A 21,193-nucleotide genomic window follows, 5' to 3' on the forward strand; every position below is an offset into this window, starting at 1 on the left:
AAAACATATGCTGGATAAGTTGGCGGTTCATTCTGCTGTGGTGACCCCTGATTAATAAAAGTACTAAGCCAAAAATAAAATGAATGCATGAATGAATTAAGTGAATGATTAAGTACTAGTATATTACTATATGTACTAGTATCTAAAATCAAGCACTGGTACCTAATCGAAAACTACTACTTGTGGCTGATGCACAGTATGTTTGGATCTTAATTGAAAAGTGAATTTATTTCAATATTTCACACTGTCATCATATGAAAAGAAGTTGCTTAGTCATTTCACAGTAAACACTATATAATAGTGTGGTGGTCTTGTGGTTATGAATAATAACTGCTTGACAAGTTGATCCTGTTACCTCAGATAGCTGACCCGGCTGGAAGAGGATGAAGCCTGTAGCATTGGCAAAGTCTGAGGCATTTGACAAGTCTGCTGGTGAATCAAGCTGAGTGATGGTGTAGTTTACATAGACGTAGTCCAGAGCTCCACGTGTGCGCTCCACCACACAGGAGATCATAGAGCCCTCCTCAGCTATCTGATAAAGAAAGGATGAAAGTTATTGAAAGCCAAGTACAGTAGAATTGCTTAACTGCAGGTCCTTTAAAGGCAACACACACAGATACACACACACTCATGAAATGTATGAATAATGATAAATATGTATGTAAATGGATAGATGAATGGATGGATGGACGGAGGGATGGATGGATGGATGGATGCGTGTATGTAAATACATTTTAAAAAGTCTTGCTGCAGGAAAAGAAATATGTAATTCTGAAAAAATGTGTTTTAATATGTGTATTGTAATTGTAACCTACAGACACAAATTGAAGAAACATTTAATTTGTATTATATATATAATGATAAGGTATATATATAAGGTATATATATATATATATATATATATATATATATATATATATATATATATATATATATATATATATATATATATATATATATATATATATATATATATATATATATATATATATATATATACCAATAAATAAATAAATATATAATTTAACAGCTGGAAAATCATCTAGGTGAAATTCATCCAGTTGGTAATTATTTAGTTGTCATGAAGTTAGACGCCACTTTTGACAGTTACATGATCATTAAACACTGTGCGAGACTTAGTAGTTCACTTAACCAGCTGAGTGGAAAGGTTAGTTGCTAAATGTTTACTTTCATTATTCTGCGTAGTCACATTTCTTGCTCATAAGAGAAAGCACATGGCACCATGTCTCTTGTGTCATGAGTTGACAGGTCTTGCTCTGAAGGAATTCACTGACCATCTGTCTCCTTAATCGAGCTAGCTATTGGAGATGCCACGCATCCAATCTACCTGAAGAGAAGAATGCACCATGCCCCATCCATCCAGGCGTGAAGACACATTATCTATACATGAAGACATGCTCTTGCAATTAGGGGTCAGGTTACGTGCTTTCAGGAGGGAGGACAGCCAAACACTGACAGAGAAGCACCTTGGGTAATTAATCAAATAATACTGTTACTGAGTTAATTCTTAATTGTGTTGGTCAGAAGGCTATCTGTGAAAAAACACTACAGGTTTCTCACTGGAGAATGCCATTACGTTTGTCTGTGTTTTTCATAATTTCTTTTTTTATTTATCCATTTTTGGATAGATATTTGCAAAATATTTGTATATTATATTATACTACGTTACATTACATTGCATTGCATTGCATTGCATTGCATTATATTATATTATATTATATTATATTATATTATATTATATTATATTATATTATATTATATTATATTACATTACATTACATTACATTACATTACATTACATTATATTGTATTATATTATATTATATAAAGGTGCAGTATGTAAGTTTGACACCCAGGTGGTTGAACTAGATATTGCACTTCTGGATCAAAACACACGCAAGCGCAGGTTGCCAGATTGACATGGATGTGCCAGATTATCAAGCCTAAATGCCGATTTTAGGCTGATTTAAATCATGTTCTAAATAAAAGTAATGGCACGCGATAGAAGGAATATTTTAAAAAGGGGTTTTTGTCCTAACCAATACCTGGAATTTATATTTCAGAAACGGTGTCTATTTTTTGCAGCTGAACAACAGAAAATTTGATGACATGATCACCTCAGGTGCACCTCATGTGCTTTATTCAGTATTAAATGCTAATAATGTGAGTTTGAATGCCATTTTCCATGAGCTGTATTGCCATATACTGAAAGCAGCAGCAGATAGTTCACCTCCGAGCTTAAAAATGAAATAAATAAATACCGTTTGAAATTGAACTTTAGAACTGTGACTTAGTGCAAGCCAAACACATACCAGTGATTCAGCATGTACATTTAATAATGTTAAAGAGGTTTAATATGTATTAACTAAATTATAAACCTTATCATTTCGCTGAAGTGCAGTGAGTGCACTATTTTGTGGTTCTGAATGGTTGTTTTTAAATTTATGTCGTGTTTCGTCACGTAGCAAGTTGTTAGGACACGGGGTTACAATGTCACCTGCTCATCTAATGCTTACATCTAATGCGTACTATTTATTTTATTTATTAATTAATAACCTCATGTGGAACTCTGAATCTGTGTCTCTTTTTGGATTCTGCTACTGTTCACCGGAGGTCCCATTTTGGAAACGAACACATGCTTTGAGAGCCTTTCTGAATCAATGAATGAAATACGCTGTTTTCCACCAAGGCAACCCAGAGTGCTGAAATATAATTGGCTAAACTGGCATTGGATGGGTTGAAAGAACCAAAACAAAGACAGCCGTTTCAGCATGTAACGCACAGTTTACAAAGACAGCCGTTTCAGCATGTAACGCACATTTTCAAAGCAGAATATCTGATTTCAGCATTGTTTTTTTCAGATAAACAATGTTCACTTGGCATGTTTGGTATAAGAATAATGTTGTCATGCAAACATATCTGCAAACATATTATTATGTTTAAAAACATATTAGATATGCAAACATATTATGGTATTTTTATGCTTTAGAAGCAATAATATCCAGCTGCAGGCCCGCTGAACCACACACGTTCTAGGCACACACAATCTGGCACACACAATCTAGGCAAACTATATATGGTTACGACGGATTTTAATGTTATTAATGTCTTCTCAGACATCATCATCGATATATTTTGATATATGTGGTTAATAAACATTGTACACAATAAACAATATAGTGTTTACTCTACTTTATTTCACAAATATTGCGATCGAGACGAGCAAATGGGGAGCGCTGTTTCCGATCGCAATTCAATATAATAGATTGAAGAGTTTTCTATCAGTCATCACGGATGATCAGTATTATCTGACACAGTCAGTATCGCAGATACTCGTTTGCTGGCCTTGCTGAAAGATCTAAATTGCACAGGTTTATTTTATATAATGGATTCATTCATAATGAAGGAAATAATTGCAAGTTAATTTAGGCAATAATAAATTTTACATGCAATAAATGTATAACACTATATTAATATTTTACTCAAGCGATTTAGAAGTGTGTATTTGCTTAATTTTCTAATAACTTTTTAATGAATGATTCCCCACATTAAATACAGTAGTAGGTCTAATTTATAGTAAGCAATATATTGTTTTTAAACCAAAATGTAGCAATAGAAACAAATTAACTATTCATAATTAATCAAAAAATAATAATAAGTATATATATATATATATATATATATATATATATATATATATATATATATATATATATATATATATATAACTAACAGATGTGACAGTTTAGTAAAATATATTAATTTATAATCAGTTAAGATAATCAGTTTATAACTATATTATTTATTGTTTAAATGATTAACTATAGTAATTAATTTTAATGTGACACATCATTGTTTGCTTTTTGTATTTTACAACAAACTTATTTTAACCAAGTATGATAAATTAAGATCCAGAATTAGTTTATTACACTTAATCCTACAATTAGACGGTCTGATGGTTTTCTTTGTGTATGTGGACAAGTGAATAAAGTCATAAGTGTCTTTAACCAATTATTTTTATTTACATAATTTGGGTTCAGAAACTGCAGAGATGTTAAAATTATCGTTATGATATAATAATAATGACTGAAATGGGAAACCATATTTGTGAAATTCAATAGGTGGCCATAATGCTAAGGAGTTAAGTTACCAGATATGGTTTGCCTAAATCGTGTGTGCTATATTGTGTGTGCCTGAAACGTGTGTGGTTCTGCGGTTCTGCAGCTGGATATATCTCTTTAGAAAAGTCAAAAACTTACATACAGTACCTTTAAAAGAGTTTGTTAATGGTATGAAAAAAATTAATTGCACCTACATCTGGTATGCAAGCACCAGTGAAGCTGAAAAGTCCATTGGCATTATCGCTCTTCATGACCCTCAGGATGGCAGTAGGTCTGGGCATTGGCAGACGGGCTCCACCTTGAACAGCCACCAGCTGCAGGTAAAACACCTCCTCACCCTCCGCCTCCTGATCATCCCGCACCTCCACCAAAAACGACTTCTCCTTCTCCTCCTGCCTGTACGTCAGGTATCCTGAGACGTTGTGGAGGTCAGTTTTGGCTGGTTGGTTGTGAAGCTCATGAATCTGAGAGCGGTTGAGGCAGCTGGAGTACAGCCGGACATCCTGCAGCAAACCAGTGAAACGCTGTTCACCATCTGGGTTGGAACCGATCCTAATAGGTGCAGCATCTGTGTGGAGGAAGTTAAATGGAAGGCATTAGATTGGGTGTTGCGGGTTTGCGGGTTTATGGGTATCTGGGTTTGTGAGCTCAGTGGTTGCATGTTTAAAGTCTCCATGAACCAGAAGCTCTACTCTATTTATTTGTAAAATGATGCAGTTCCTTGAGATATGGAACATTAAATGAGAAAAAAGTAGGTGTGAATTGTTTTTTTTTTTCTACGGCGAGCTGATTGGATGTCATAAAGTAGGCATTTCATTCAGAAAGATCAGGAAATGGGTTTTGGGAGAGTTATTACAACCTAACAGACAACTCCTTCTCACCATTTCTGTTTGTTGCATTGCACTGTCAAAACTGACAGTTGGAAGGGTGTGGTTAAGTATGTTAGACATTTATTATAGATAACTAGACGCCCCATTAGCCGCTTAATGGTACATCAATGCCACCGCAATCTTAATCCAGTCACCAAGCCCTGCATTGCTGTTATTTCTCTATCTGAGATTGAGTAAATTTACCTGAATTGTTTGCTTATTGGGGCTGTTTAGATCGTCGCAGAGTAAACCTCATCTTTGAGAATTACATTTCACAGGTAAGAATGTTTTTTTATACCCTGTTTTAGTGATTTTAACATGCTGTTAACAATCAATAGATATGAGCAAGCAGCGAAAGCTTTTTATGAACCTAAAAAGTATAACGTCAGCTTACCTTATATAGTTTAGCTTAAATTTTCTTACGAAATAAAATGGCTGTAATCAAAAAATCTTCATATATACAGTATATATTAAAGTTACTAACAGCAATATTGACTAAATATTTTCTCTAATTGAAGCTTTCCAAATAAATAAATAAAAAAAGTTGAGGAAACAGTGGGAGGCATTTTCTCATTTACAAGAGAACTTTCTCTAATATAGCTAATATATGGGAATCTGGGAATTTAATTGAAAACAAGGAATTGCATTTTTCAGATTTCAATTTTAGATTACAAGCAAACATTTTTTTTCTTAATAACATACACAGATTGTTCATCACAGTACTAGCAATGTGATCTAACAAAATCAATATGGTTAGTTTTGATTTCATGTGTACTTTAAACCCCAGAAAAGCTTATATTAGAAAGTTACTGGAAAACACACTTCTGGAGGAAGATGAACTCCTGAAGATAATGTGAGTGGTCTTTGTCACAGATTATGGTGTATTTGTTTGGTGGTTTGTTAACATATAGTAGCTAAACATCATTTATAGGCTGAACCTGCACCGCGTGGTGTCCAAACCCACTATTGAAGGGCCACTGTCCTGCAACTTGCCCCAAGACACCTATCTGTATACCTGTATACCTTTTGGAAGAAATAAAGAGAGAGGAGAACCTTACTGAAGGACAGCCATCTGTGCAGCAATCCACTAATCAGGCCTGTCTGGTAGAGTGACCAGACGGAAGCCACTCCCCGCCAAAAGGCATCTAAAGGATTCTCAGACCATAAGAAACTAAATTCTCTGGTCTGATGAGATTAAAATTGAACTCTTTGGTGTGAATGCCAGGCGTTACATTTGGAGAAAACCAGGCACCACTCATCACCAGGCTAATACTATCCCTACAGTAAAATATGGTGGTGGCAGCGTCATGCTGTGGGGATGTTTTTCAGCAGCAGGAACTGGAAAACTAGTCAGGATAGACGGAAAGATAAATCCAGCAATGTACAGAGACATCCCGAATGAAAACCTGCTTCAGAGTGCTCTTGACCTCAGACTGGAGTGACAGTTCATCTTCCAGCAGGACAATGACCCAAAGCATCTGCAAAATATCAATGGAGTGGCTTCACAACAACTCTGTGAATGTCCCAGGTGAGTGGCTCAGCCAGAGCCCAGACCAAATCCAATTGACCATCTTTGGAGAGATCTGAAAATGGCTGTACACAGTCACTTCCCACCCAACCTGATAGAGCTTGAGAGGTACTGCAAAGAGGAATAGGCAAAAATTCCCAAAGACAGGTGTACCAAGCTTGTGGCATCATATTCAAAAAGACTTAAGGCTGGAATTGCTGCCAAAGGTGCATCAACAAAGTATTGAGCAAAGGCTGTGAATACTTATGTACATGTGACATTTCAGGTTTTTTATTTTTAATAAACTTGCAACAATTTCAAAAAATATTTTTTCACATTGTCATTATGGGGTATTGTGTGTAGAATTTTGAGGAAATACATTAATTTAATCCATTTTGGAATAATGCTGTAACATAAAAAATGCGGAAAAAGTGAAGCGCTATGAATACTTTCCGGATGCACTGTATATAGAGACAATTTTAGAATTTTAGTGTGAATGCACTGCTTACACTAATTATACTACAAAATGGCGTAGAATATTGCCTAAGTATGTGATTTCGGACGCACCTACTGTATAGTCTTCAAAATAGGCTAAGATAACTTCTCATAAAACAGCTCAGCTGGTAAAAAGAAACTCTTTCTATAATGTGACAGTAGTGAAATTGGAATAAAAATGCTAGAGTTCATCCTGATTGGTTACACCAGCTTAAAGTCGTAGCCTCCTGACCACCAGAGAGACATTCAAAGGCACACAACTGTACAAATTGAGGAAATACGCTTCACAGAGCCCAAACAAGAACATTCAACAAAGGCCATAATCACCAGTCAAGCTAACAGTCAGCGACAATCTCAAGAGATCCTTGCAGTTTATGTGTACATTCATTCACTTGACTGGAGATCCATTAAGAGATGTCAAGAAAGTTTTAGTGGGGGCTTGTTTTCAGATGGAGAGACAGTTTGCCGGCTGCCTTTATCTCCCGCTAACAATGTCCAGCCCAGGGATCGCTCAAGCATTATTCCTGTGAAACGTTAAACAATGGCATAGGCTAGCTAGCACAACAGGCTCCGAGCAGATATGGGCCACAAGAGTGAGTAGGGAAACACATTTCAGTGCTTGACCAACATAAGCATGAGGAAAGCTGAATGAGGGGAATATGGTAGATTGGGGTTTCCTAGTTTGTAATGAAGTTGTTGGTATGGAAAATGGAGAAGGTTGAAATAAGAGAAGTATAGTAAAGATTATAATATTAATAAATGATTATAAATGTATTATATGATATTATTTTTTTCCATATACACAAATATAAGTGTTATATTAATTTGGGACAGCTTTTACATATAACTGTATATACATAATACTGATAAACTCATAATTATAAACTGTAATATCACTATTAAGTTACTAACGAACAACTTCATTCATTTATTTTTTCATTCATTTGCCTTCGGCATAGTCTCAATTTCAAAAGTCGCCACAGTGGAAAAAACTGCCAACTATTCCAGCATATGTTTTACGCAGTGAATGTCCTTCCAGCCACAACCCACTATTGGGAAACACCCACAATCATTCACAAACAAGCTAACACACTACAGACAATTTAGTTAATTCCATTCACCTATACCACACGTCTTTGGACTGTGGGGGAAATCATAGCACCTGGAGGAAACCCACTGGAAAACAGGGAGAACATGCAATCTCCACACAGAAATGCCAACTGGATCAGCCGGGACACAAACTAGCGACCTTCTTGCTGTGAGGTGACAATGCTAACCACTGAGCCAGCAGCCACCCAAATGAACCTACATAGTAACTATTACACATTGTAATTATGTATGCATGGAAATCAAAGACTAAATGGTAATTATGTTACACATTTCAATTTCTGCTTAATTTAAATGAATATGTATATAATTTACAAGTTTAAAGTCCAAATTTTCAATTATTTGAAATAATAAAAGTATCACTATTATTATTATTATTATTATTATTATTATTATTATTATTATTATTATTATTATTATTATTATTATTATTATTATTATTATTATCAGTGTTGGGTAGGTTAAAAAGTAATAGATTACAAATTACTGACTAAGCAGAAGGAAAATGAATGAATGAAATCTGTCAAGTAATTGCATTAATCAATAACATTTCTGGAATTTTGGATTTAGATTTAATGTAAGTAGAACAATGTAAACACTGCAAACTAAGCTTGTTAGATTCAAATAATGTAGTGTAATAACATTGTGAAGCATCAATATCTGTGCATTTTTTCCATATTGGGAAAAAATGCTACATTTCCAGTCCAAATGGACTCAAAATTAAATAAACAATAATACCAATACAATCCAAAAGTGTACTCACCATTTATAATGGCTTCTCCTTTAAGACTCTTTAACCCTCCTGGGATTGGGCTCCCATCCAGATAAAACTCAATAATTCCATCTTCCACAGCGATGATGACTTGAACCCATGCGTCTTCTACAAATTTGTTAGCAGTAGCTCGTGCCACCTGTGTGCTGTTAGATCCAATGGTTGTGTAATAAAGCATTATAGTAACATGGGACTCATTGGTCTGAACCTGAACTCCATAATAAACAGTTCCATTCCCATTGCCTTTAGAAATAACAAAGCCATCTGTATTGGGCTTGGGCTTCAGCCAGACAGACAGAGTGAAGTTAGCCAGGATCTGTGGGACCTGCAGAGCGGTTACTGCGCTGATGGATCCATAAGCTCCAGGACGTCCAGAGAAGAAGAGGGCATCGGTGCCAGCATGTCGTCTCCTGGAATGAGGCTGGAGTTCAACAGCTGGAGGAAATGAGGCCATCAAAATCAGGTCCTCCATGGGTGGTAGACCACGAGGAAAAGCTCCTGACAGGATCTCCCAGGCCACACGAACATCTCCGAAGGTTCCCTGCTGGCGAAGTATGGTCAAAGATGTGACACTTGACATGTCGTTGACTGATAAGACATCTTCTGCAACTTCTCGCTCCAGACTGTCAGGAGCAATTGCAAAAACTCCAAACGGGTCGTCATTGAAGGGAATGAGAACGGATGCATTGAGGTCTCTGTTTGCCAGTTTGCCACCTTCGCCAGGATAGCCACCTAGAAACAACATTGGTCTCAAAGTAACTGATGTACATTTGATGTAGTTTTGCTCTTACTAACTAATCTTAAACCTAAAGTGGATTTTGCACTTAGTGTCATGATTGATTTGCTGTTGAAATATGAATATGTTAAGACTACACTCTAAAAAGTGATGGGTTGTTATAACCCACCTCAACTCAAATATGGACAAACACAGCATTGCAATTTATTTTTCAATTAAATCCAATTACATTTTTAACCCAACAGTTGGGTTTTCCATGTTTGACCCATTGTTGGGTTACAATCATCAGATCAATTAGGTCATTTAACAACATTTAACTAACCATGCTTTGCAGCCTACTATCTGGTCTACTAACACTTACTAGTTCGTATAAAGAATTATTTCTGATATAAAGAGGACCTTCTTAGTTTAGAGAGCCTTTGATTGGACAAATTCATGTGCAGTGCAGGATGAGTCATCATTATTTTTGGTCCCCTTTTCTACAAAATATACACTGTTAAACTAGTGTATATATACATACAGACTTTTTGTTGTTGTTTATTTTTTGGGCGAGAGGGTCCAGATTGCTTAATAAATAAATAATCTATATCATTGGTCGCCAGTCTCGGTCCTGGAGGGCTTGTGTCACTGCAGAGTTTAGTTCCAACTTGTCTTAACACACCTGCCTGGATGTTTCAAGTATTCTTAGTAAAAGCTTGACTAGCTTGTTCAGGTGTGTTTGTCTAGGGTTGGAGCTAAATTCTGCTGGCCACCAGGCCTCCAGGAAAGAGTTTGGTGACTCCTTATCTATATATTATAACAAATGATACTATTATACAAATTTAATTTAATTAATGGCCCACAATTCATTTAAATAAACAAATACATAAACAAACAAACTTACACACACATAAGTATAATGAAATGGGCATGCATTAAGGTGGTTAACCTTGATAGAGCGGTTATCCTTGTGTAATTCAAATGCTTAAAAATTATACTTAACAAGGCATTTTGACATTAAAGTTTGCCACAGGTTTCCTGTGAGATGTTGGGTTTAGGGGTAGGGCCATATAATAAGCATTTTTTTAACAGTATAAAATACATTACGCCTACGGAGTGTCCCTGTAAACTAATGATCTCAAACTCAGTTCCTGGAGGGTCACTGCTCTTCACAGTTTAACTCTAACCAGCTCCAACACACACCTGCTTAATAAGCTGATTTCACGCGGCAGCCATTTTAAAAGCGAAAGCAAAGCTATGATGGGAAGAACCCCGTAAGTATCACCTGAAGTGACACAGAAATGGCGTCTGTGATGGCGTATTGTTGTGTACAAGGCTGTATATCTTATCAGCAAAAAGAAAGTAATACAAATGTATCATTTCACTGCTTTCCCAGTGACATGAAGGTCTGTTCTGAATGGATAGTGAAAATAAAAAGGGATATCGGACCTCATTTTCAGCTAAGTTAAGGGAAATGGCATTAGTTAGCTAACGCTTTGTTTCCCAAACACACGTTTTAGATGGCATTAATCAAGCTCAAGTTAATGAACTGATTCTTTGACTATTTTAGACGTGTCATGATTTCAACACTGAATTTCAGGTCCATTTCCCGCTAACATTTAAGCACTCTTGAGAGCGCATTCTTAACCACCGCTGATTTGCCATTGTGTTTACCAGTGCTCAACAGAAATGATCATGATTGCCCGTGAAGGTCATCAGTTCACTTCACCGCTGTTTACTGAGTGCAAACACCGACGAGCGATCCGCTGATGAATTGACTGATCCTCGCGGCTTTAAAATGCTCCAGTGTCCCTGTATCTGTGTGTGCACTCTGTGAAGAGTGGTAAACTGATGACCTTCACGGCCAATCACTGTCATTTCTGTTGAGCACTGGTGAATACTATGGCAAATCAGCTGTGTTTAAGAATGGGCTCAACAGCGCTTAAATGTTAGCGGGTTATGGACGTTTTTTTTTTTTTATTTCAGTATGGGGACAACACTATTACTGACAACGCGAGGATGTGCTACAGAGAACTGCATTGTTTTATCACTCACCAGGTTACATATGCCAAAGCAGGTAAGCAACTGTTTACCTTGTGCCATAAACTGAAGCCTAGGAGGACACGTATTACTCTTAAAGAGACTGTGATTTTGTTTGATGTCTAATATGCTTTTAATTGTTTAAATTAAACTTAAGTGAATGATATTAAAGTGATGTGTACACCATATCTGTACTTTGAAATCATGGCAACAGCTGGAGGTTTGTAGTCCACAGCATGTTGTTGCAATGTTTATAGTGCTGCTCCTATACTACCAGGTTTCTTCCCACCGCAGCCTCGCTTTCGTTTTTTTTAAATGGCGGTCGCGTGAAATAATCGAATGGGCTGTGTCCGAAATCGCATACTTCCATACTATACAGTACACTAAAATCAGGATGTGAGCCGAGTAGTAAATCCGAATTCATAGAATTCGAAAATTAGTATGTGAGAAGTACCCGGATGGCTTTCTACTTCCGGCGAGATTCCGAAGTGTGCATCCCATGCATGCTGCGCTATCCTATGATGCCCCGTGAGAGAATTCATGAATGGGAGTGAAGTGACGCCACTGACGCAGGTAGGTCACCTGACCATGATGAAATGGCAGATGTAGTATGTCCGAATTCCATTCCTACTTACATTCATACTGAATAGAACGTACTTTTCTAATGGCCGAGTAATACATTTAAATTCAAATACAGTATCTACTGAGTAGTAGGCAGTTTCGGACGCAGTCATAGGCTGCAAGATTTACTTCGCAATCTCGCAGGAAGTAGTAAGTCATCCGGGTACTTCTCGTGTACTGATTTAAGCATACTGTACACAGCCATAGTGTCTAGTAGTCATGAACACCTTAATTAGTTGAATCAGGTGTTTTTAATTAGAATAAGTGCAAAACTGTGCAGAGCTGCGGCCCTCCAGGAATCAAGTTTGAGTTTGAGACCAGTGCTGTAAATCATGTATATAAGTGTGTAAACCACATAAACCAGTACACAGGTCTAAAAACAAAACAATATTAGCCAAAATATGATTAAATAAATGTAAAGGAAGTACTAAAACAAACTAATACATTTAAATGAGATGAATAAAATGATTTACCTGAGACATTCATAAGCCTGAGCTCATAAAACTCATTGAACTCTGGGAGCTTGTCTGAGATCGCTTCAAGAACAATGGGTTTTGTCTTCTCCCCTGTGCGAAATGTTATAGACCCAGATGTGTTCACAAATTCTTGATAAGGTTCAAGAGGGGTGTCATTAGCAAACAGCTGCCAGTATATTGTGACATTGCCAAAGTGTCCTCTGTCTCGAAGAACACTGGAAACAACATAAGGAAAAATTAATTTATGACATTGATAAAGTAAAAGATTAACATGTATTTTGCTCTATTAAAATATTTTTTAATTTTTTTTGAATCAAAATCATGATATGAAATTTACATCAGGTTTAAGTATATTAGTGGTAGAGAATTGGAGACTTACTAAAAGTTATTGGTTTTTCCCTCCTCCACTGGTTTTTGAGTTGAATCCAGAGAGAAAACGCCATTGGCATCATCATTGGCCTCAATCACCACTGTAGCAGTGATTTGACCATAAACCACTGCATCACCTAACAAGATTCATATAGAAAACACACATTACAACACTGGTTATGGCTACAGTATCACTAACACAATAATTATACATTCATTGGCAACTTTTGCATTTTAACCTGTAGCATGTCATCAATGATGTTTGCTAAAGTTAATCATAAAAAAAAACATTCAATCTTTGGCACATTCTGTTTTGTTGATTCTTTTTCTGGTGCTGTTTGTGCTTGAGCCTAAGTAACATTCAACATGCACTCACATTCAAATGTTTGGGGCTCACATGATTAGATTTTTTAATTACTTATTAAGTCTCTGATACACACAATGGGTTATTATTATTATTATTTCATTTAAATACAATTTTAAAATAATAAAAATAGAAATACAAATAATTTCAGTCATAAAAAATAAAGTTACTAGCAGAGTTCACCAATTACCTCCAAAAATTTCAGTAATCAATTTTATAGAAAACCATTCAAATTACAATTAATTTAAACTTAATTTAATGTTTATGTACACTGCACTTTAAACTATTGTTTACCACAAATAATGTGGTAATATATATGTGTTTTCGTTATATGTGTACAGTGCTCAGCATATACTGTATGAGTAATATTTTCTATATGCTTCATTCACACATTTTACTTTGCCTTAGTCCATAGGTCTCAAGGTCCCCTAGATTCCTGGGGGGCCGTAGCACTGTACAGTTTTGCTCTAACCCTAATTAAACACACCTGATCAAACTAATCAAGGTGTTCAAGAGTACTAGAAACTAGTAAGCAGATTTTAGTTGGAGCTTGTTGGAGCTAAATTGTGCAGAGCTGCAGCCCTCCAGGAATTGAGATCGCCACCGCAGAATTACCTGCCAACTATTCGAGCATATATTTTATGCAGCGGATACCCTTCAGCCGCAACCCAGTACTGGGAAACATCCATACACACTCTTGCATTCACACACAAACATATGGCCAATTTTTTTCACCCAATTCACCTATAGCTTATGTATTTGGACTGTGGGGGAAACCGGAGCACCAGAGAAAACCCACGCCAACACGGGGAAAGCATGCAAACTCCACACAGAAATGCCAACTGGCCCATCCGGGACTTGAACCAGTGACCTTCTTGCTGTGAGGCGACGGTACTAAATTTCTGTTTGTGCATTTACACTAGATTAGTCAGTACCAAAGCCAATTCTGGAACTAATCTAACAAAATAACTTATGATAATGACCCCAAAAACAGTACACTCAAATGTATATGCTAGGGAGAATATTGCATTTAAAAAAAATTGAAAAATTAAGAGAAAGACAACATTTTTTAAATTATGTTGAAATTTTTTTCTTGCAATAATTTGCTTGATGTATTATCTTTCTATTTCTAAAGATGCTCAGTGACTATAATATCATTGCAATACATATATATGCAATAAATCTGTTTTATTTAAATGCACCAATAATAGTACCTACTGTATATTCAACTCATTTATACATTACCACATTTATTACATATTAATATACCAATTTCAGAGGAGAGGAGCCAATTGCCAAACTATACAAAGCCTTAAATGTAAGTTTTTGAATTTTTCAACCCCCAAAAAGGGAACCCATGCAAAGACTACAACATAAAAGTGGTTGCATATTTAATAAATAAAATATGAATTCCTTACAAAAAAAATCTGACCCAACCTATATCTAACAAAAATATTTGGAATATTCATTATGAATAACCTTAAAACAAATCAACATAATAATAATAATAATAATAATAATAATAATAATAATAATAATAATAATAATAATAATAATTATTATTATTATTATTATTATTATTATTATTATTATTATTAATAATAATATTATTATTATTATTATTATTATTATTATTATTATTATTAAAAACTTGCATTAAAGAATATATAAAACATTGCAAACCTTGGCAAACAAGTAAGCAGTTCCAGAGAGATTCATAATGAAGCATGCAAACATTTTGTCCCAAATCCCATTCGAATTTCTCATTAGCAAATGCTTGTGCTTTCAATTCTAGGCACCACATTTGTTTAACATTCACACATTGTAACTGTCATGCTAAATAGCGTTCTGCATGAGACACTGCTGTAATTGGTACAAGCTAACCACAGCAATCAAATTATGCCCTCAAAAGCACAGCTTCACATTTTAATAATACACAGCATGCGTCTGAACGCGGTCCCTCGAGGCAATTGGTAAAACCTCCAGAGAGAAAGCTTTGGGTTGGTTTGCTTTGTGATGTGTAGAAGGACAGTTCTGTAATTAACTTTCTACAGTCACCCAACCCTTTTCACAAATGTGTGTGTGTGTCTGTGTGCGTGTGTGTGTTCCACAAAACAGGGATTAAAGAAGGCTTTTCAGAATCAAAGCCAATCTGTGTGAATCAAAACAAATGTTTAATGGGGTAGATTTATTGGCTCTACTGGACAGAGTTGAAGAACAGTATTTCTCTCACAGAGAAGGAATTTAATGAAGCTGGTTGTCCAATCAAAACTACGAATTTAAAATATGAGCATATTTTATTGAAGAACTGGCAAATGAAGTCACCCAAAAGTCAATGCAACTTGAAAGGGAACAAAAAATAGCAACATAAAATGTACTGATTATTTGGTTTATTAAAGGATAATGAAGAGGTTGTGGCAAACCTGTGGCGTTGAAGAGAACTATGTAGAATGGTTCATCTGTTTCTGGTATATTATCATCTACCACAGCAACCGATATGTTCTTCATCCACTCCCCAAAATGGAAGACCAGCATTGTGTCGTTGCTTAGTGGAATGAAGTCTCCTGATGACGTGTCGCCATACTCAAAACGATAATTCACTGTGGTGACAAAATTAGCCAACCCAGCTCGAAGAATGGTGAAATTGGCCACACCCCCTTCTCGCACTCGTTGAACCACAGGCTCTGAAAATGCATAATAACATTAGAAATAAATAACATTTCCCAAGAGGGTACCATCCAAGACCAGGGCTTAATTTGAGCCAGAACACTTCTGAAATCTGATCCAGCACCTCATTTTATCAATCACCTCCTTAAATAAACCCCCGCTATTCACTTTCTTCCATGACTCCCCAACCACGCAACCTTTCCTTCTCCATACACTTCTCTTCCCATCACTCTGGTACAAGTTGATCTTGGTCTCATCTGTCTATGGGATGTTGTTCAAGCACTGTGAAGGCTTTTTTAGAACTTTAATCTGGCCTTCCTGTTTTTGAGGCTCACCAGTGGTGTACATCTTGTGGTGAACCATCTGTATTCACCCTGGTGTTGTCTTCTCTTGACTGTTGACTTTGACACGCACACACCTCCCTCCTGGAGAGTGTTCTTGATCTGGCCAACTGTTGTGAATGTTTTCTTCACCAGGGAAAGAATTCTGTCATCCACCACAGTTGTTTTCCATGGTCTTCCAGGTGTTTTGGTGTTGCTGAGCTCACTGGTGCTCTCTTTTTCTCTTTTTAAGAATGTTCCAAACAGTGGTTTTAGCCATGCCTAACGTTTTTGCTATGTCTCTAATGGGTTTGTTTTGTTTTTTCAGCCTAATGATGGCTTACTTGACTGATATTGACAGGTCTTGGGATCTCATCTTGAGAGTTGACAGTAACAGATTCCAAATGCAAGTAGCACATTTGAAATGAACTCTGGACCTTTTTATCTGCTCATTGTTCAATGGGATGATGAGGGAATAACACACACCTGGCCATGGAACAGCTGAGAAGCCAATTTTCCCATTACTTTTGGACCCTTAACAAATGAGAGGCACATATGCAACCTGTTGCGATTCCTACACCGTTCACCTGATTTGGATGTAAATACCCTCAAATTGAAGCTGACAGTCTACAGTTAAAGCACATCTTTTTAATTTCAAATCCATTGTGTTGGTGAATAGAGTTAAAAATGTTACAATTTTGTCAATGTCCCAATATTTATGGACCTAACTGTATTTAATAATAATAATAATAATAATAATAATAATAATAATAATGATAATAATAATAATAATAATTATTATTATTATTATTATTATTATTATTATTATTATTATTATTATTATTATTGTTGTTATTATTATTATTATTATTATTATTATTATTATTATTATTATTATTATTATTTATATATGAGATTAGAATATGATTATAATTAGAATAGAATATGGAATATTCTCAATAATATTTGTAAAAGAAACATAGGCCCTATGCTGTTTACATATATATTTTAATTAATTAGGAAAATGAATGCATGTTTTTACTAAGACTAATATTGGATTTCCTTTTAAATGCATGTACACGTGAAACAATAATTTCCATTAAAAAAAGAAGTTATGGGGATTTTCTCTAAAGAAGTTGTTACTCCACTCTGTTTAGAGCGTCATAATGGACGTTTCACGTTATAAATTTTTTAGAAAACACTCGTCGATACATCGTTCTTTCCTCAAGCGATGCATCGTATTATGATAGTTCAGCAACAAGTTATGTTGTTGTTTGGGAAACGCACCCCTGGTTACTTATTTGTCTAATTGGCTGCAGAGAAATAGTGAAAAGAAGGGGACCCAAAATATAACCTTGAGGAACACCTACTGTACACAGGTGCTGTTTATCATTTATATGTTAGGAAATCAATAAAAAATGGCATTTGTTGTCTTAAAAGTTACTTTTGATCTAAATGCATTCTTGTTAAATAAAAGCAGTTCCAAAACAGATGTAAATAAATTAATTAATAAACAAACTCCCATTAACTGCATTGTCTTCAAATCATTAATTACATTTTTCCATTGTACTTAGTCCCAAACATACCGGCAAAATATATAGGATCATCATTTGCGCGAATGCTTAACCTAGCACTGAGGATGTTTCCTAGTCTTGCTCCACCCGTTGCATTCAGAAGGGTGATGGTGAAATTTTCAGTTTTCTCTGGGATCTGCATTAGACAAAACATGAGTTTGCATAACATAACTAGGAATCTATTTTACAAACAGAAGTATTACGATCGTATGTACTGCTGAAGCTTACTTCATCTGGCACAGAAGACAGGGTCAGGTTCTTCTGGTTTTCTCCTTCAGCAAAGATAATCTCACCCTGCACCGGTTTGACGTCTGCTGAATATGTTGGCTCAAGAATCCAGAAGACTGACACATTCCCAAACCTACCCCTGCTTCTTCCAATGGGGTAAGATGCTATCAAAGATGTATTTACAAGATGTTATTTTAACCCGACTGAGAAAAAAATCTAAATGTAGCTTAAAAATATGTGTACCTGAGTAAACATCCAAGGCTTTACTCTCATTGATGGTGAAGTCTAAGCCAGGCTGAATGAACTCAATGACCCCAAATGGATCATCACTTTTACGCACTGTAATGTTGACCTCTCTTCGGTTCCCAAGGCGACTGGCTGGCGTGCTGTGGCTACTAAGGACCACTGAGAATGTCTCATCTAACTAAAAACACAATATCAGATAAACGTTTACAGATCAGGTTTTCATGTTCAGTTTCAGAAAATATATATGAAGTGTTATTGTAGTCTTAACATTAGGGGAACTTTGTAAATCATGTTTCGTAACACACAGCTAGTTAATTATAGAATATGTAATAGTCAGGCTCATTGGAAATATGAGCCTCTGCCTACATTTTTACGAAAAGTAAATTATGTTGCTCTGGATAGTTTTTGTAGCAATTTTCAGATGGCAAATCCAATAGAGGATTTACCCTCAGTAATGCAAATATGATTACTGAAGGTACGTTTTTTGCAACCCAGGCTCATTCTGAAAACGTAGCCCTATATACATTTCTGGAGAGCGCCAAATATCTCGCAGAAGGTACGTTGTTTTCGCAAATCCACCAGAGGCCACTGTGTACGCTTTCTGAAATCTCAAATTTCTCTCGCGAATGCCATTCGCACCTGCTGTTGTCGCGTAAATCCACCAGAGGCCACTGTCGACTTACTGACCAACTGAATGACTGACTGAACGATCGACTGATCCACCCTTCTTCTTCTTCTCTAAAGCCAACCAATAGTGTTTTCAAAAGCACTGATTGATCTGTCCACCCACTTCCCTAAACCCAATAGACAGTTAAAAAAATCAGTCCAGGAAAAGAAAAGCCCTCGCCTGACTTTTACCACATTTTCAGAATCTACCAAATTCTCACCCTGTTATTTACTTGTTTATTTAATTTTTTGGCTTCTGTTTTTGTCTTACCTGCTTTCTAGAACCGTTCTTTGCCGGACTCAAACCCGTCATAATGGTCAACTTCTCTCTGCATCTCAAGTCCGCCGACATACTGGGCGAGCTAACTTTACAAACTGGTAACAGCTAGAAAACTGTCCACACGGAGGTAAGCAGTCAGCTGGTAAGTCAGAGAAGGAACAGCATCATACCACCACATAGCATTAGTTTTAAAGACGAAATCCATCCATACGTACTTCTGGCTACAAATTTCGGGATCTCCAGAAATGTATATAAGGCCATGTTTTCAGAATGAGCCTTTTTTGTTGTATGTTTCAGATACATATCCTTCTTGTACATGTCTACAACAAGTCTGGGCTTGTAATACAGATCAACTAGTGAACCACTAACCCAAACCTTTTGCCTAACTCAAGCAGTAGTGTTTTTAAAAGCAAATGAAATAGAAAAGTGAACTGTGTAACTACCATGTATTTTTACCTTGATTTAACATTGTTTGTATCTTTTTTGTAGAACTGTGCTTCACCTGACTCAAACCCAAGCACTCTGCATCAAATACAGCACCGTACCAGGTGAGATAGCAAGTAAACTGACCACATTAGTAAAGTTCTCCATATTAGAGACGCCGTATTTTAGATGAGATGTTAAACTGAGGTCCTGAATCTCTGTGGTCATTAAAAATCTCAGGATGTGCTTTGAAAAAAAGAGTAGGGGTTTAACCCCAGCATTCTGGCATAATTTGCCCACTGGCCTCTGTCCGTCATGGCCTCCTAGCCATCCCCATATCATAATTGGCTTCATCACACTGTCTCCGCTCCACCAATCAGCTGGTATGTGGTGTGCGGTCTGGCGCAATATGGCTGCGTCGTATCCTCCAGGTGGATGCTCCACAATGGTGGTGGATGAGGAGATTCCCCCCAAAAAATGTGTAAAGCACTTTGAGTGTCCAAAAATACTGTTATATAAATGTAATGAATTATTATTATTATTATTATTATTATTATTATTATTATTATTATTATTATTATTATTATTATTATTATTATTATTATTATTATTATTTTGTATAGGTGTGGGAAAGTTATTCGATTACAAATCATAGACACTATTATGTTGTTTTTGTGGTATATATTTGGTGTTGTGTAAAGAACTGCACAAAAATTATAATTTTTTGGTCTAAAATGTGCTTGTAAATATCATTAGTGTGAAAAGAAAGAAAAGTTGTTGATGTCATGCCCGGTAGAGTTCATTTTACCTAGAAACTACAGTCAAACGTATGCCAATGTTTATTGTAGTTGCACAAAATGTAGGCTAAAGCACATATTTCCAATGACCCTGTGTTGTTATGGACCCTTTTCCCATTTCCAGGTTTCGCAGTAGTGGAAGTCATCATAGTTGGGTAAACTTAAGAGTACAGTCAATGGGAGAGTACGATCAATATTTTTTTACAGTCCTATTTACTGAAATAATAAAAGAAAAAATTCACAGTGGTGTTATCAAAAAAATGTGTGAGATTGATAAATGTTGCCAGAAGAAAAACAATGTCAAATTTACTGTCCTGCCCCCATACCCTCTGCATTTCAAACACCTAACACAAGTGATAATTTGTTTTATGTAATTTGATGCCAAGATGATATAATCAGTGTTGGGTTAACACATTACAAGTAACGCAAGTTACGTAAAAATATTACTTTTCTATGTAAAGCATTACTTTTCAAAAATAAATAACAATATTTGAGTTACATTTTTGAAAATGTAA

The 21,193-nt window shown here is 35.9% G+C and overlaps 1 protein-coding gene across 1 annotated transcript in view; it reads right to left on the reverse strand.

Moving 5' to 3' along the window:
• Positions 1-21,193, reverse strand: part of adgrv1 (adhesion G protein-coupled receptor V1) — a 289,090-nt gene that overhangs the window by 191,207 nt on the left and 76,690 nt on the right. Inside the window, 9 exon segments of the mRNA XM_056458383.1 lie at positions 356-532; positions 4,337-4,710; positions 8,884-9,624; positions 12,742-12,959; positions 13,124-13,250; positions 15,901-16,161; positions 18,051-18,174; positions 18,267-18,430; positions 18,510-18,690. Of these exon segments, the coding sequence (XP_056314358.1) occupies positions 356-532; positions 4,337-4,710; positions 8,884-9,624; positions 12,742-12,959; positions 13,124-13,250; positions 15,901-16,161; positions 18,051-18,174; positions 18,267-18,430; positions 18,510-18,690 (2,367 nt within the window).

The sequence above is a fragment of the Danio aesculapii genome, chromosome 5 (assembly GCF_903798145.1).
Source record: "Danio aesculapii chromosome 5, fDanAes4.1, whole genome shotgun sequence".
NCBI lineage: Eukaryota > Metazoa > Chordata > Actinopteri > Cypriniformes > Danionidae > Danio > Danio aesculapii.